The sequence below is a fragment of the Dermochelys coriacea genome, chromosome 11 (assembly GCF_009764565.3).
Source record: "Dermochelys coriacea isolate rDerCor1 chromosome 11, rDerCor1.pri.v4, whole genome shotgun sequence".
Lineage (NCBI taxonomy): Eukaryota > Metazoa > Chordata > Testudines > Dermochelyidae > Dermochelys > Dermochelys coriacea.
The window spans coordinates 61775061-61790628 of NC_050078.2; the positions used below are offsets into that span (position 1 = coordinate 61775061).

The 15568-nt window shown below is 39.3% G+C and overlaps 1 protein-coding gene across 3 annotated transcripts in view; it reads left to right on the plus strand.

Moving 5' to 3' along the window:
- Positions 1-15568, plus strand: part of NBEAL1 (neurobeachin like 1) — a 134322-nt gene that overhangs the window by 44628 nt on the left and 74126 nt on the right. For 2 of the 3 annotated variants that reach the window (XM_038421131.2, XM_038421133.2), the window contains exons 11-15: positions 3812-3898; positions 5421-5504; positions 6925-7023; positions 7146-7729; positions 14933-15065. In XM_038421131.2, the coding sequence (XP_038277059.1) occupies positions 3812-3898; positions 5421-5504; positions 6925-7023; positions 7146-7729; positions 14933-15065 (987 nt within the window). The remainder of the gene's footprint in view (positions 1-3811; positions 3899-5420; positions 5505-6924; positions 7024-7145; positions 7730-14932; positions 15066-15568) is intronic. The other variant, XM_043505615.1, reaches the window with a different exon arrangement.

The window sequence follows — 15568 nt, forward strand, 5'->3', positions numbered from 1 at the left end:
ATCCCCTCTGGAGCCCACCTTCAGGTAGTTGAAGGCTGCTGTCAAATCTCCCCTCACTCTTCTCTTCTGAAGACTAAATAAGTCCAGTTCCCTCAGCCTCTCCTCATAAGTCATGTGCCCCAACCCCCTAATAATTTTCATTGTCCTCTGCTGGACTCTCTCCAATTTGTCCACATCCTTTCTGTAGTGGGGGGCCCAAAATTGGACGCAGTATTCCAGATGTGGCCTCACCAGTGCCAAATAGAGGGGAATAATCACTTCCCTCAATCTGCTGGCTGTGCTCCTACTAATGCAGCCCAATATGCCTTTAGCCTTCTTGGCAACAAGGGCACACTGTTGACTCATATGCAGCTTCTCATCCACTGTAATCCCCAGGTCCTTTTCTGCAGAACTGCTGCTTAGCCAGTCGGTCCCCAGCCTATAGCAATGCGTGAGATTCTTCCATCTTAAGGGCAGGATTCTGCACTTGCCTTGTTGAACCTCATCAGAATTCTTTTGGCCCAGTCCTCTAATTTGTCTAGGTCACTCTGGACCCTATCCCTACCCTCCAGCATATCTACCTCTCCCCCCAAGTTTAGTGTCATCCACAAATTTACTGAGGGTGCAATTCATCCCATCATCCAGATCATTCATGAAGATGTTGAACAAAACCGTCCCCAGGACCGACCCCTGGGGCACTCTGCTTGATACCAGCTGCCAGCTAGACATCGAGCCATTGATCACTAGCCAGCTTTCTTAAAATAAATAAATAAATAAATAAATCACTGGTGTTCAGTTGCAAGGGTTTCAGAATATTTGGTCTGAATTCCTGCATGGCTGAGATTAGGAATGAGTTTAATTGGTTACAAAATGCTCTTCTTGGATGCCTTTTCTTTTTAGAAAGGACATAGTATTCATATTTCCTACTTTCTCTGATTCCATATTAATCCCAGATGACCATTGATTGTAAGCCAGTGCCTTTCACTGAAGTTGTTATGCTTTTATAAGATAAATTTTTCCCAAATAAAAAAACTACATAAATATGAATACTGCTTAACTTCCTGGAGTTTTATATTTCATTTCTGTTTTGTCTTCACAATGCATGTTGTTGACGTGGCTGTATTGAACACTTCTAGATAATTTCATGCAAGCTAGAATGTCTGAATTATTGTACAATATTCCATTTAGTTAGAAAATATTTTAATGCAACAGTACTTTAAAATGCTCATGTGTAATTTTTGACCTAGTTTTTCTTTCTTTGATTTAAGTCAGGGACAAAATTCTGATTGACTTCAATGGGAACCATATTGAGTGTGTTGTATAGTTTGTTTTTTTAACTTCTTTTAAAAGTAGGCTATTTGTCCTTTCCAATGTTTTTTTTGCACTTCCTTTTGGGAATCTGTACCTGTTTCTGGACTAATCTTATACTCTTTGCAATGCTGCTATAAAAGAGAGAGTTATATTTTTCTAGCCTGATTCTTACATTATCATACAATGGTATTATTTAGCTGGTTCATGGGCACTCTATGCCTGCTCCTACTCCCACTGATGTCAAACTCCCATTGACTTCAATGTCAGCAGTATTATAGCCTATGTTTTAACCATTCTTCTATCCTTGAATTTCACTCTACCTTTTTGTCATCAGAACTCTTCACCGAGTTACATCTCTGTATTGTATATTGGCTTCTATATTACTATTATTATTACATGGAGGGTTTTTTTGGTGTTGTCAAATTTGTGCAAATGTTTTGCTTTTTTACACTCTGAATGACCCCAAGGACAGGGTCATGTGTTTTCCACGTATAGTACAATGCTCGTCAAAGGTTGACAACAAAGCAGAAGTCAGTTGTGAGGTTAGTACATTTCTTTTGTCAAATGCTTCCACTAATGAGGTAGAATCTTGCTAAAAATAATTTTTCCTCATTCTTGAAAATCTGTCACACTTCTGGGTTCGCTAGTGACAACCCCAGTGTATAACACCACAGATAACAGAAGAGTCAGCAGTTGATCTTGACACAATAGAATGGGTTGTGTGTCTATGAACCTGGAAACCAGGAGACTTGCAGAGAGGGAAGGGAGTGAAAAAAGAAATCAAAACTGATATCTATTGTGAATACTCCCAGGAGCCACATAATAGAGGCATGTTTCTGATCTTGCCTCAGAATTGTCTTCAGCTTTGCAGATTGTCTTCAGAGAAGAGAGATGAACTTCAGCTAAAGAATTCAAAGCTTATGGAAGAGAGATGTCTTCTCTTGACTTTTTTGGGGGCTGGGGACCCAAATCATGAGGTTTTTTTTTTTTTTTTTAAAGCTGTTTGTCCAGTTCAGATGTTGATCTGAAACCCAGTTTATCTGATCTGAAACCCAGTTTATTCAGGGCTGTCCCCTGAAATGTTGAGGTAACTGAGGTTTCACTTTATATCTGTTGAAAGGGGTTTTATTGGTACACTAAGAACATCTGACACTGCTTCTTCATGTATCTTGAATGTTTTATATTGATGGGAAACTTTCTTTAAATATAGATCAGATTTGGAGAATAGCAGTAATTATGCTGAGCCTTACATGGGCTGAAGAAAACATTATTATTCTATCAATCATCATCTGGATACAATAATTCAAAACCAGAGAGAGCCATGTACTTGGGCATTTTAATAAATACATGGTTTAAAAATCCCTAGTTGCTTATTTTTCTCATCTATATATCTGTTATGGGAAATGAGTTAGAATGAGTTTGTTTTTTCTATGTCTATTCTTGCCTCCTGTTCATAATTTATCTTCAGTTGCTGATGCTCTAATTCTCTCAACATATTATAGCTATTCTGTAGTGTTACCAAAAGTATAACAGCTTTGGTCATGACAGATGCCTTTCAAACTAAGCAATGTTTCTAACTTTGTGGGGTCTTTAATACTTTTGTAATGCAGAGTAGTATCTTTGATTGTTGTCTTGTGTTTGCCCTTGATTACCGAGTGGGGTTCCATATACTGAACATACAATCTTCAGTGAGTACGAAAGAAGTGGTTTTAAAAAGTAGTTTTTCACGTACCCTTTCATTTTTCTGATGGGTATTTTCTCTGAAATGTGACAAGCTGTCAGTCTCCTCTGTTTTCAAAAGTCTTTTTTTAATTACTTGGTCTGGTAAACTAAGTATTTCTAAGAGCTTCTTAACTCTCAATCTAAAAGCAGAAGAGGGCAAAGCTTCAGAATAGGTACAGCTTTGGGTGACTAAGTTAAAGTTCTTGCCAAGCTGCCAACTCATCTGGATGACTGAAAATTTCCCACCGTCCTTCCAGTCTTGAAGATTGTGTCCCTCACAAAGCTGCTGCCATTGCTATCTCTGGATTCTGAGTTGTTGTATTGCAGCTTCCTTAGATTGTTAGTGTCACTTAAGCCCTCCTACAAGATGAAACATAAGTAGAGAAACTAGGAGGCTGTGCTTTCCCCTTCCCTTCGCATTTCTAATGTCTTACAGTCACCCCCATCCTTTTTTAATGTGAATGTTGAGAGCCTCCAGTCCTCCACTTAGTCACCATGCATCTAAGAACACTGGGCCAATAACAAAAATAACTTGTAATTAGTACCGTTTCAGTGTCTCAGCAATTACATCTTTTGTTTTTTCTGGAAAACAGAATAAGCTAATGAATATTTAACAATAGTTTGATGTAATATTGGAAGAATTAGCAAAAGACTGATATTTGTTAAGAATTGTGTAACTCACCAGTGTGAGATCTTGTATGCTGTATGTGAAACATAAATTCATCCCGGCTTCATGATACTAGCTGCAGGTAATGTTTAATATACCTCTTTCCATTATTCTTGTCTCTGTTTCTAACAGCTGTTTTTAAATGCTAACAATAAGGTGGCAGACAAGAGTGAAAAAGACCTTGCCAACAAATTACTGACAGAAATGAATGGGGACCAGGTACCTACACAATTTTGCTTTACTTGAAGCCAAGACAGAGTAGCAGTCAGTGGGAATAGTGATTCCTGTACTTTACCTTATCCAGCCTCCTGAAACTGCTGCAGCTGGATAAATTCTGACTGCTGCACAGACCTATGCTTGTTGTCTTTGGAAAGTAATCTTTTATGATGAGCAAATTACACCCTTGACTTCACATGTATGGAGATGCTTCAAGTTGTAGGTATTTTAAAAATATTTTAAAAATATTAAGTCAAACTGTGCTCCTTTTAATCTGAGGAGGGTGAAATACAGGAATAGAATCCCAGTATCAGTGCTATCAACCTGGTGGTGATTTCGTTTTTTCTCTTTTGCTTCTTTGTCTCAGCACGGTGGTCTATTGGGTTCTGGGGCTTTGTTTGTGAATCTGTATGGTTGTAGTTGATGTCCTGATTCTTTGCTTGTCATCAAGAACAGATGTTCACAATACAATGGACAGGCTGAATGTGGGAGGTGAGAAGAGTCTGTTGTCTCGAATTTCTATTAGCATAATGGAAAACCTCAAATGCAAATGCTTATTGTACCACTCCGTATAGTAATATGGAAGATGTTACTGATGTGTTCTCATTTAAATAGATAATGCATTGCTGAGCACATGAAAGTATGTAGTCTAGAAATCTTGATTCTGTTTAAAATAGCCAATTCTATTGGTAACTCAGTGTGAGGATCTGCATGTAAACATTTATTCACTAACATTGTCTTCCCATTTTGACTTCTCATTGTCCAATATGCAATATAGTATTTCAGAGACTGTAAACCTGACCAGTGGAACGATGCAAATGAACAGACTCCATGTGACAAAGGGACCTGCTGGTATATGGCACATAATTTTCTGTTAATAAATTATCATGAAAAATATCAGTATTCAGAGGAATTAACTAATAGAAAAAAAATAAGGGAAAAAATTATTTGAGACTCATTTGGTTTGGAAGCAGAGTTTCATCCTCTGGGATGGATGTAAGAGGCAATAAAGTTATTGGACTGTGCTGGTATAACTAATCACTTCTAGTGTGTGTGTGTGTGTGTGTGTGTGTGTGTGTGTGTGTGTTGCTTTGGTATGTGCAGGAGCCTGCACTGAGATTAAAATGATGTTCATCTCCATTTGTTTAAAGAACTGATTGTCAGAAAGCTATACACTCCGCAGTGCACACATACAGTACAAGGAGTTGGTTACTTCCTTTTCCTCCCTCCCTCTTGAGATTGTCCATTAACAGCATGAAGAAAGTTTTTACATTTGTCCATCAGAACCTTTTGCTGTAATGTGTGTGAATGCTTCTTTCCTCTTCTTGAACTACATGGCTAGTTTTCTGTCATTGTGTCCTTTCTTGTAGGTTGTGGTGTCATGAAATCCATGTTGGTGGGGAGATGATTGTAAAGCATGTTAATTACCTTTGGTTTTCATCCAGGCAGATGTGCACAGAATACCCTTCAGAGCAGAATTCTATTTAATATGTTTGTAAATAACACCTGCCTCTGCTGCTTTCAGGTGTTTCAGGGACAACTAGATTGCTTGGCAGTATCCACCATTCAAGCCCTTACAGCTGTGTTGCACAAATCTCCAGCTGCGAAGGTAAGCATAATGACAGGTTTCAGAGTAGCAGCTGTGTTAGTCTGTATTCTCAAAAAGAAAAGGAGTACTTGTGGCACCTTAGAGACTAACAAATTTATTTGAGCATAAAAGCATATACACTCATAGTCTGTTTATGGCAGCCATCTTTCTCATTTCTTGTTAAACATTTTAATGTAAACCCTTGAAGAATTATTCTTCTTATTATTTATCGACAGCAGGCCACAACCAGATCAAGAAACCCTCTGTGCTTTTCTTCCTCATGCTCTTCTTATGGACAACATCATAATTTGGGCTGGACATTAATTTAATTTTATGTAAAGTTGGAATATGATTTCTGGGATTAGAGCTAATTTGGTTGGTTAATAAAAGACAGAAATTTGAAAAACTGAGTGTAAAGTAATATTCTCCGACAACCTTTTCCTGCAATGAAAATTGTTCTAAGTCCCATAAATGTTTGAAGGGGCACCTACATACTGCACATTTTATGTGAATTTTTCAACAGTGACTTTTTTCCCTCTCACTACTTTATTCCAGAGGCACTTTACATAAATCCTGTTTGTTCCACAAATTCACTTATATTTAAAAATGTGTTTTCCACATTGTACAAATAACAATTGAAAATACCCGTGCAAAGGGAAGGGAATTCACTTAATAGGATGTAACTGCTGTTTAACTAGTAAATAGATGTATATAACTGTGTAGATTTTACTGCTTGAGAGTCGTTTTCCATAAATTCAGTGCAAGGTGACCAGTTTTCAGAATACTTTCCCATATTTAATAGTTTCTATCTTAAATATTTCTCTAATATGATTAAATTAAGACATTTTTCTAGGAAAATATTTTATTTCTGCACCTACTTGTGTTTGTTTTATCTTATTCTGTAGGTTCAACTCAATAAAACAATTGGTGTTTTGTAATAAACGAAAAAGAGTAACATTTTGAAATATATTAAAACAATTATACTGGAGATTTTGTTTATGGTCTATAACAAGTGCCTGTGCACTTCTGTTGTAATTTGGCAGCTAGAATTAAAACATTTCTTCAGCTACAGAAAATATTTTTGCATGACATAATATTATATGCAGTAATGTCATGAATCTGTAACTATAGGGCCTAATCTAAAACTCGTTGAAGTCAATCAAAAGACTATCCTTAACTTCTCTAGCCTTTAGATAAGGTTTGTAGTATGTTCTCATAAAGGGTAACCTAACAATAAAGCTAGTTTTGTGTTAGATGAGACCCCATTATTGCAGGTAAGTAATTAGCCACTAGAGTTTAGTTGTGTTTGTCTTTTATTATCACCAACAGAAGTTGGTCCAATAATTACCTCCCCAGCCTTGTCTCTCTAATATTCTGGACTGACACAACTACAACTGCAATGCATACTTTTATTAATGTTACTATTTTTTTTCCTCTTCAGGAGGTCTTTAAAGAGCGGATTGGTTATGCTCATATCTATGAAGTACTAAAATCTCTGGGTCAACCCTCGCGAGAGTTGCTAGAAGAACTTATGAATATGGTGAGACATGTGCTTGCTTTGAAGATTATCTAAAATGGCTGCACTCCTGGACCGCTTTTCTGCCCCTATTTCGTTGTAGTAGGCCAGTAGTTCATCTTTGTGTTCTATGCTCTTTTTTCCAGGCTGCTGAAGGTGATCACATGTCCGTTGGAATTTTGGGCATTAGTAATGTCCAGCCCTTATTGCTGCTTATCCAGTGGCTTCCAGAGCTAGAGTCACATGACCTGCAGATCTTCATCTCAAATTGGTTGAAGCGAATCTGCTGTATTAACAGGCAGAGTCGTGCCACGTGTGTCAATGCAAACATGGTCATCCGCATCATTGAGACATTAAACTTCCACTCTTCACTCCATCGCACTTGTGCAGAGAACCTGATTGCCCTCCAGGGTTCTTTGGGAAGTCAATCGATGAGCTCTGAAGAATTGCATCGACTAATGCGACTCTTGAGGACTAATGAACCAAAGCAGTCTCACCCTTACGTCATCCCTGTGACGCGTGCAATTCTGGCAATGGCTCGGAAGCAAGGCCTGGACAGTGCCATGCAATATTTCAACTTGTCCCCCAGCATGGCAGGAATTGCTGTGCCACCTATTCACAAATGGCCAGGGTCTGCATTTTCCTTCAATGCTTGGCTATGCCTAGACCAGGACCAACTTACACCTGACATCACCAGCAAGGGAGGAGGCAAGAGGAAGCAACTATACAGGTGTGCTTGCTGTGATTACTTTGGTAATATGCATCCCCTGGCGTACTTGGTAGTGATGCTTATATTTATATAGCACATTTCATACCAAAATACTTGATAAATTGAATATCAGTTGAATTTGTAAACAGGAATGGCTTCATCCACCACCGAAGACATGACTGTGCTACAGGAATAGCCATGCAAATGCATGGTTAAGGGTTTCTGTATTGGAACAATTATGCTGCTAGTGTGGATAGGAAGGTGCAATTCTATAACTATATTAAGATTAAATTATTTGGGTAATGCATATTAACATATGTTTTCATCCATGATGGCAGTAAAAAAAAAAAAAAAGGACCCCCTAATTGTGACGGGTAACCATGCATTAGCATAGTTCTTGTAGCGTATAGGGGCTATAAAATGTAACTGCCTCTGGTTTTAATATAGGAATTCAATAGCAAACAAATGCAAAAATTCAGGATAATACCTGAAAAATATCCTTTTCTAACTGGAACTGCAGGGTGAAATTTCTGAGTTTGGAATTTGGCCAAGACAGCACTTTAACCCTTTTCTCATATAAGCAATGCCGTAGATCGACTCATTTTAATAACCAGAAGTGGTTGTTTATATCTTATCTGAACTACAGGCCCTCCAGCAGCACAGAGCACCATAATATTATGCTGGGGTATTAGTATAATACTGACTTGGTTAAAAGTGACATCTGCTTAACTCCCAACACCATTTCTTTCGTTTTTTTTTAAAAGGTCTCCCATTCAAATCCTGATCTAAACCCGTGTAGTTTCTGAACTCTAATGGTGTTACAGCATAAGGAGAAATGGCTGCAGCCGGATTTGGACTTGATGGTGCTAGAATAGTAGTTTGCATTTTTAGTCATTAAATTGAATTTAGAATATGATGTATGCTAGTGTATGGTGGAGACAGGGTTATGTTGTTCTGCATAACCTGCTTGCTGGATAAGGATAAGTGTTGGCTGCTCAGATGAAGTTCTAAGATGCTTGATTGAAGGGAATATAATAGCAAATAGGAAATAGATAACAAGAATAAATGAATGATTAAAACACAGGTGGTTACTTTACTTTGTTTCAGTGGAAAATATTTTTTTAAATATACAACAGAAAAGACTGAGCAAGCTGCTATTTCCATGCTTTGTGGTCTCTATGTGCATTATTAGGTGAATGGCAGATGCCACTGATTTGGTTGACTTAATGTACCCACTCTACACATATGCATACTGCATTCATCATTTGAAAACTTCTTATGTCTACTTTAAGATGAAGTATGATGTGGAGCTGTCAAGTGGTGCCATTACCTGAGAGGCGAGGGCTGAACAATTAAATGACCACTTTGAAATATTTGCATTTTTTTTATTAGTTTAATGATTCTAGTATTATTTCAAGATGGAAAATGGGACTTTTTTGTGACCTCAATGCATCACAACAACAATCGTAGAACTGTAGGACTGGAAGGGACCTTGGTAGGTCATCTAGTCCAGTTCCCTGCACTCAAGGTAGGACTAAGTAATAACTAGACCATTCCTGACAGGTGTTTGTCTAACCTGTTCTAAAAAACCTCCAATGACAGTGATTCTACAACCACCCTAGGCAATTGGTTTCAGTGCTTAACTGCCCTGACAGTTAAGAAGCTTTTCCTAATGTCCTTAGTGCAATTTAAGCCCACTGCTTCTTGTCCTATCCTCGGAGGTTAAAGAAACAATTTTTCATCCTCCTCCTTGTAACAACCTTTTACGTACTTGAAAACTGTTACCATATCCCCTCTGTCTTTTCTTCTCCAGACTAAACAAACCCAATCTTTCCTTTAGGTCATATTTTCTTTAATCATTTTTGTTGCCCTCCTCTGAACTTACTCCAGTTTGTCCACATCTTTCCTGCAATGTGGTGCCCAGAACTAGGTGCAATTCTACAATTGGGGCCTTGGCAGTGTGACGTTAAGTGGAAGAATTACTTCTCATGTCTTGCCTACAGCCCTCCTGCTGATACATGCCAGAATGATGTTTGCTTTTTAGTTAGTTAGCAACAGTGTTCTACTATTGACTCATATTTAGCTTGTGAGCCACTATACATCTCATATCTCTTTCCGCGGTACTCCTTCCTGGGCAGTCATTTCGCATTTTGTATGTGTGCAATTGATTGTTCCTTCCTAAGTAAAGCACTTTGCATTTGTCCTTAGTGAATTTCATCCTATTTTCTTCAGACCATTTCTCTAGTTTGTCCAGATATTTTGATTTTTAATCCTACCCTTCAAAGCACTTGCAACCCCTCCCATCTTGATACTTTCCACAGACTTTGAATATATGCTCTATGCCATAATAATTTATGAAAGATATTGAATATAACCAGACCCAGGACCAATCCCTGCAATACCCCTACTCCTGAGGGAATTATGCGCCAAAAATTATGCACACAATATTTTAAAATTATGCAGATGTTATTTGTCAATAAAATAAATGTGGCTCCAGTATGGCAGTGAGGGACACAGGCCACTGGCTGCATTGAGGTGGAAGATCACCCTGAAGCCCCCACCTCCCCCAGTATAGGGACTCTGCAGTGAGGCTTCACCTGACCCTGACACAGTGCAAGGGCTGGGTCTGTCCCAGAAATGCCACAGGGCCCTGCCCCTCTGTACCAGGTGTGGCTAGGGAGACTGAACCCAGCAGGATCCAAGTGTAGAGGGGCTTAGTGTGGGGGGGATCCAGGTGTAGATTGAGAGGTTTCTGTGTGGGGTGATCTGGATGCAAAGGGGCTCATTGGGGCATTCCGGGTGCAGGGGCAATGGGACTCTGCAGGGGATCCAGGTCAGGTGATGGTGGTCAGGCTCAGCGGGGGTGGGAGGGATCTGGGGGTGGGAAAATGGGGCTTGGCGGGGATGTCTGGGTGTGGGAATTCAGTGGTGGAGGTCTGAGTGCAGGGGGAGTGGGGCTTGATGGGGTGGAGGTCCAGGTGCAGCTGGTTGGGGTCAATGGGGTGCGGGTCTGGCTGTAGGGGGGCTCATCGGAGGGGTCCAGGTATAGGGGGGTAGAGCTTGTCTGGGTGAGGGTTCGATGGGACTGCTGAATGGGGCAGCCCCAGCTGCTGCTGAGGCAATGCCGCATGCCAGGATCCTACTTACCCTCTGTGATTCCCCATCCTCTTTTCTTCTCCATCCCCCTCTCCTCACACCCACATTCCCCGCCCCCTTCCCTCATTTCCCCCACCCCCGCTTACCCAGCCCCACAGCAGGAACTTACTGGATTGAAGAGAGTGCCACCTATGCCCTCAACTCCTTCACCCATACTCCCAGAGCCCAGCAGTCACTTCTGATCTGCTCAGGGTCTACCTCATACATATATGAGTGCCCACATGAATGATTAGCATGGGTTAGCAGTCAGGAGCCAGATGATCTTCGACGATCCCTCTGGAACAAGTATTGCAAGAGGATAGAACAAAATCTAATAATAAACTTGTATAGATATCATTGAAATGTAATAGCACCAGTGACATTTTGAGTACAAGTCTTGGACTTTCGCCAACTCTGTTGGTGATGGACTTTGCTATTTCGCCATTGGAAAAGCCTCCAGCAAGGAGTGTTGGTGTCATGTGCACTCAGGTGCTTTTTGAACCCTAGATTCACAGAGGAATTTTACAAGTGACTGCTTGTTGGATGCCATGTTTAGAAACTTTCCATGGTGGCACAGAGGGCATCCACCAATCACCTGGTATTTCTTGCATCCAACCTTAGGTCATGTCCAGCACTGTCTTTCTTCAGTTTTCACAGAGATACAGTTGTCATATCTGTCAGACTTTGATTACAGAATTAGCGTTGTCAACTGCTTTAGGACCTGCCTTGAGTACTCAGGAACCAGTTCATGGAATGTGGGAAATTTGTCTCTAGCCATCATTTGTATGACAGCCCTGGCATGTCTGATCTATGCTGTCCTGGCATCTTTGTTTCTTTATTGTATGCTCTTAGCTCATGAATTCTTTCTGCTTAGCGCTTTCAGCTGATGCCCTAATTGAACTTTGTTTTTATTGTTCCATCAGCATGGAAGAGGAACATAGGCACAGGTCCTATTGGGTGACTAAGAACAGTTCCCCTTGGAACATCACCGCTACATCTTGCTAAGGACAAGGCTCTGCAGGAAAAAAAAAATTCTGAACTGACAGCTGCTGTGATTGCTCTTCCCTTGCCACTTACATTTGGTCATCTTGACTATATTAGTAAATGTTTTGATGTCAGATTTCTTGACTGGGCTACATGTCCCATCAGAATCAAGTGCATGTCTCTCATCTCTCTCCATTTGTCCTTCACCAACATTTTCTGTTTTCAGTAGAGACTTGTGTACGTTCTATGTTACATGCAGTCCAGTAGATATGTTGATAAGCACCACAGGATATGATTAATTGTCATACAGTAAGATCTGTAACATACTCTTTTTCCCTCTTCAATGAGAAGGCAAGACTAGTTTGTGGACTTTTTCTTCACTGTTTCTTGTTAGGCCACTTCTTTCTCTCATAGCCTTTGCATATTAATAATATGAAGCTGTGTAATCCCATTTTTAGCCCTAGTACTGACCTATGCATAAGTGTCACTGAATTAAAAAGCTAGTTCCTATAATGTTTCAAAAGATAGCACTGCATATAAGCTACATAGGCAATTACAAATTTAAACATTCTAGCAGGCAGACTAGATGCTACATTGTATCTACAATAGCTTACAAATGAGGAAGCATTACATTAAGAATTCACATACATTTATATCTACACACAATCCTATAAAAACTATGGGCATGTATTCTACTGCTACTGGTACACAGTCTTCAGTGTGGGACTGATACGGTCAGCAAATTTCAACTGAAAACTATGGATAACTTATCACTTTTGAGATACTTTGACAATTAAGCATATGTGATGTCAAAACATTTAATGGTAGTACGTTAAGAACAAACGCAAAGTACTCCACTTAGGAAGGAACAATCAGTTGCTCACATACAAAATGGGAAATGACTGCCTAGGAAGGAGTACTGTGGAAAGGGATCTGGGAGCCATAGTGGATCACAAGCTAAATGAGTCAACAGTGTAACGCTGTGAAAAACCAAAAAAAACCCACATCATTCTGGGATGTATTAGAAGGAGTCATATAAGCAAGACACGAGAAGTAATTCTTCTGCTCTACTCCGAGCTGATTAAGCCTCAGCTGGAGTATTGTGTCCAGTTCTGGGCGCCACATTTCAGGAAAGATGTGGACAAATTGGCGAAAGCTCAGAGAAGAGCAACAAAAATGATTAAAGGTCTAGAAAACATGACCTATGGGGGAAGATTGAAAAAATTGTTGGTTTAGTCTGGAGAAGAGAAGACTGAGAGGGGACATGACAGCAGTTTTCAAGTACATAAAAGGTTGTTACAAGGAGGAGGGAGAAAAATAGTTCTTCTTAACCTCCGAGGATAGGACAAGAAGCAATGGGCTTAAATTGCAGCAAGGGTGATTTAGGTTGGACATTAGGAAAAACTTCCTAACTGTGGGGGTGGTTAAACACAAGAATAAATTGCCTAGAGAGGTTCTGGAATCTCCATCACTGTGGATTTTTAAGAGCAAGTTGGACAGTATGGTCTAGATAATACTTAATCCTGTTTTAAGTGCAGAGGATTGGACTAGATGACCTCTTGAGGTCCCTTCCAGTTCTATGATTCCATGATTCCAAAATGTTGATATTTTCCATTTTTGTCATGTTATACAGCTTCACCATTTCTTGAGAGGGAGGAGAAACTTGCCCATGCAAAACCAATAAAAAGTCTTTTAATACATTGTTTGGTAGCTTTGACCAAGATGTTAAAATTAATTTGAACAGTAAAAATTGTAAGTATAGTCATGTTGCAGTGTTTCTTGAATTGTGCAAAAAATGTGGCTTTTTCATTTACCTCATCTACAGGCTTTCAGCACCACTTGACAGCTCCTCATTATACCTCATCTAAACATACATAAAATAAGCTTTCAAATTATGTGTGGTGTGCATGTGTGTAGGGTGGGTACATTAAACTCTAAAATTATGGACCTTTTTTGAGAATTGCTGCACGCTTGTATAGCTTTCACTTAATATAGATGCACCATCTGTTTATTCTGTAAGTGCCAGGATTAATAACAATTGTAGTGAAAATGCTTCTCATAATAACCATGCTTGAGGGAATGTAATAGGCTTTGACAGTTTTTTCACATATTTTTCCTAATGAAGTGTTCAAGGTATGAAAAGAGCCTAAAGCCATGTCTGCACTAGAAAAGCTGGCAAGCTTTCCTATTGTAGCTTCTACTGGCAAAGAATTGCTTTTGTCAGTATAGCTTATACCAGTTGATGAGCAAAATAAGCTATACCAGCAAAAGCACTTTGATGCCAGTATAACTGCATCTACATTTGGGCTTCTGCCAGTATAGAAATGTTGGAAAAGATTACCCCATCCCCACTCCCCTGACATTACTTTACCAGCAAAAATGTCAAGTGTAGGCCTGACCAAAAAATTCCCTATAACAATTTCAAACTTCATGCAATTTCTGTCAAAATGGTTTCTTTCTATAGCACCAGTATAGAAGGATAGTTACTTTTGTGTATAATGTGAATTTAGGAAAATACTTGATTGGAGAAAAATACTTCCTAATTTCTATAACAGGAGCCTCCAAAATGTCCCTGTAAACACAGTATTGGCAAATTACCACAAACCTAAAGGCAGCCTTTTACTTCGCCCCTCCTGCCAAAATGGCACAGATTGTAGCCTAGGTTCATCTTTATTATAGAGATGTTGCTTTCAGAGACTGAAGTCCCCGACATGCAATGCTTTATATCGAAACCAGCATAAACTGTGTGGATTTAAGCTGAAACGTTACATGCTAGAACCAAGGTTTGCATCTCCATGTAAAAGGTGTGGATGGCTACAAACTTCTTTAAGAACACTGGACCACTTTTTTGTCCTGCACACCAGGTTTTAGGCTTCCTTGTACCTAGAGTTTACTTGTAGTTGTTGTTTGTTTTTATTAGGTGAACCAGAATGGTATTTTAAGGATCCTTTTACTCATTAGATATATGACTATTGAGGATGAATGTTTTCAGCCTGAACAACATTGTCAGCTGACAATTTAAACAGGTTTTGCGTTAAACTATCTAGCAGTACATGAATTCATCAGAACTGTTGAAAAGTATCTCATGGATTTTTCATTCTGTAGCTTTTTTACAGGAAGTGGGATGGGTTTTGAGGCCTTCATTACCTACTCTGGAGCACTGGTGGTTGCAGTTTGCACAAAGAGAGAATATGCAACAGTGATGCTGCCAGACCATTGTTTTTGTGATTCCCTCTGGGTAAGATCTGCTACTTGCTACTTAAATGTACTTTGTTTAGGACAGAATAGCGTAAGCTAAAGAGAAGCAGCTGATAATTTTAACAAGTGGTTTAGTTTTTTTCTCTTGAATAAAGACACATTCCACTTCTAAGGATAAGGCCTAATCCTTAAACATGTGAGTAGGTCTTATTGTAGACTTATTTGTTTGATAGGGTTTTGAGGGCAGGATGAGGGTGTGTTCCTGGGAGTGACTTAGCAGTGAGAGGCTTTTAAGAGTTGCTGTTTTTATCAGCTGGCCGAGGTAAATTGTAGTCTCCATTTAATTAGTTAATGCTGCTGGCTTGTGAAGTTATATTATTTTTTAATTAATATTTATGCTGTTGGGTGGTTATTGCAAGTCTAATTATTGTCAGGGGGCTTAGAAGTTTTGTATATATTTTTTTAATGGTAAATCTAAATAAATGTCAGTGTGGCTACTTAGGCAAGTAATGATTACATGATAAGATCTGTAATCATGGAATC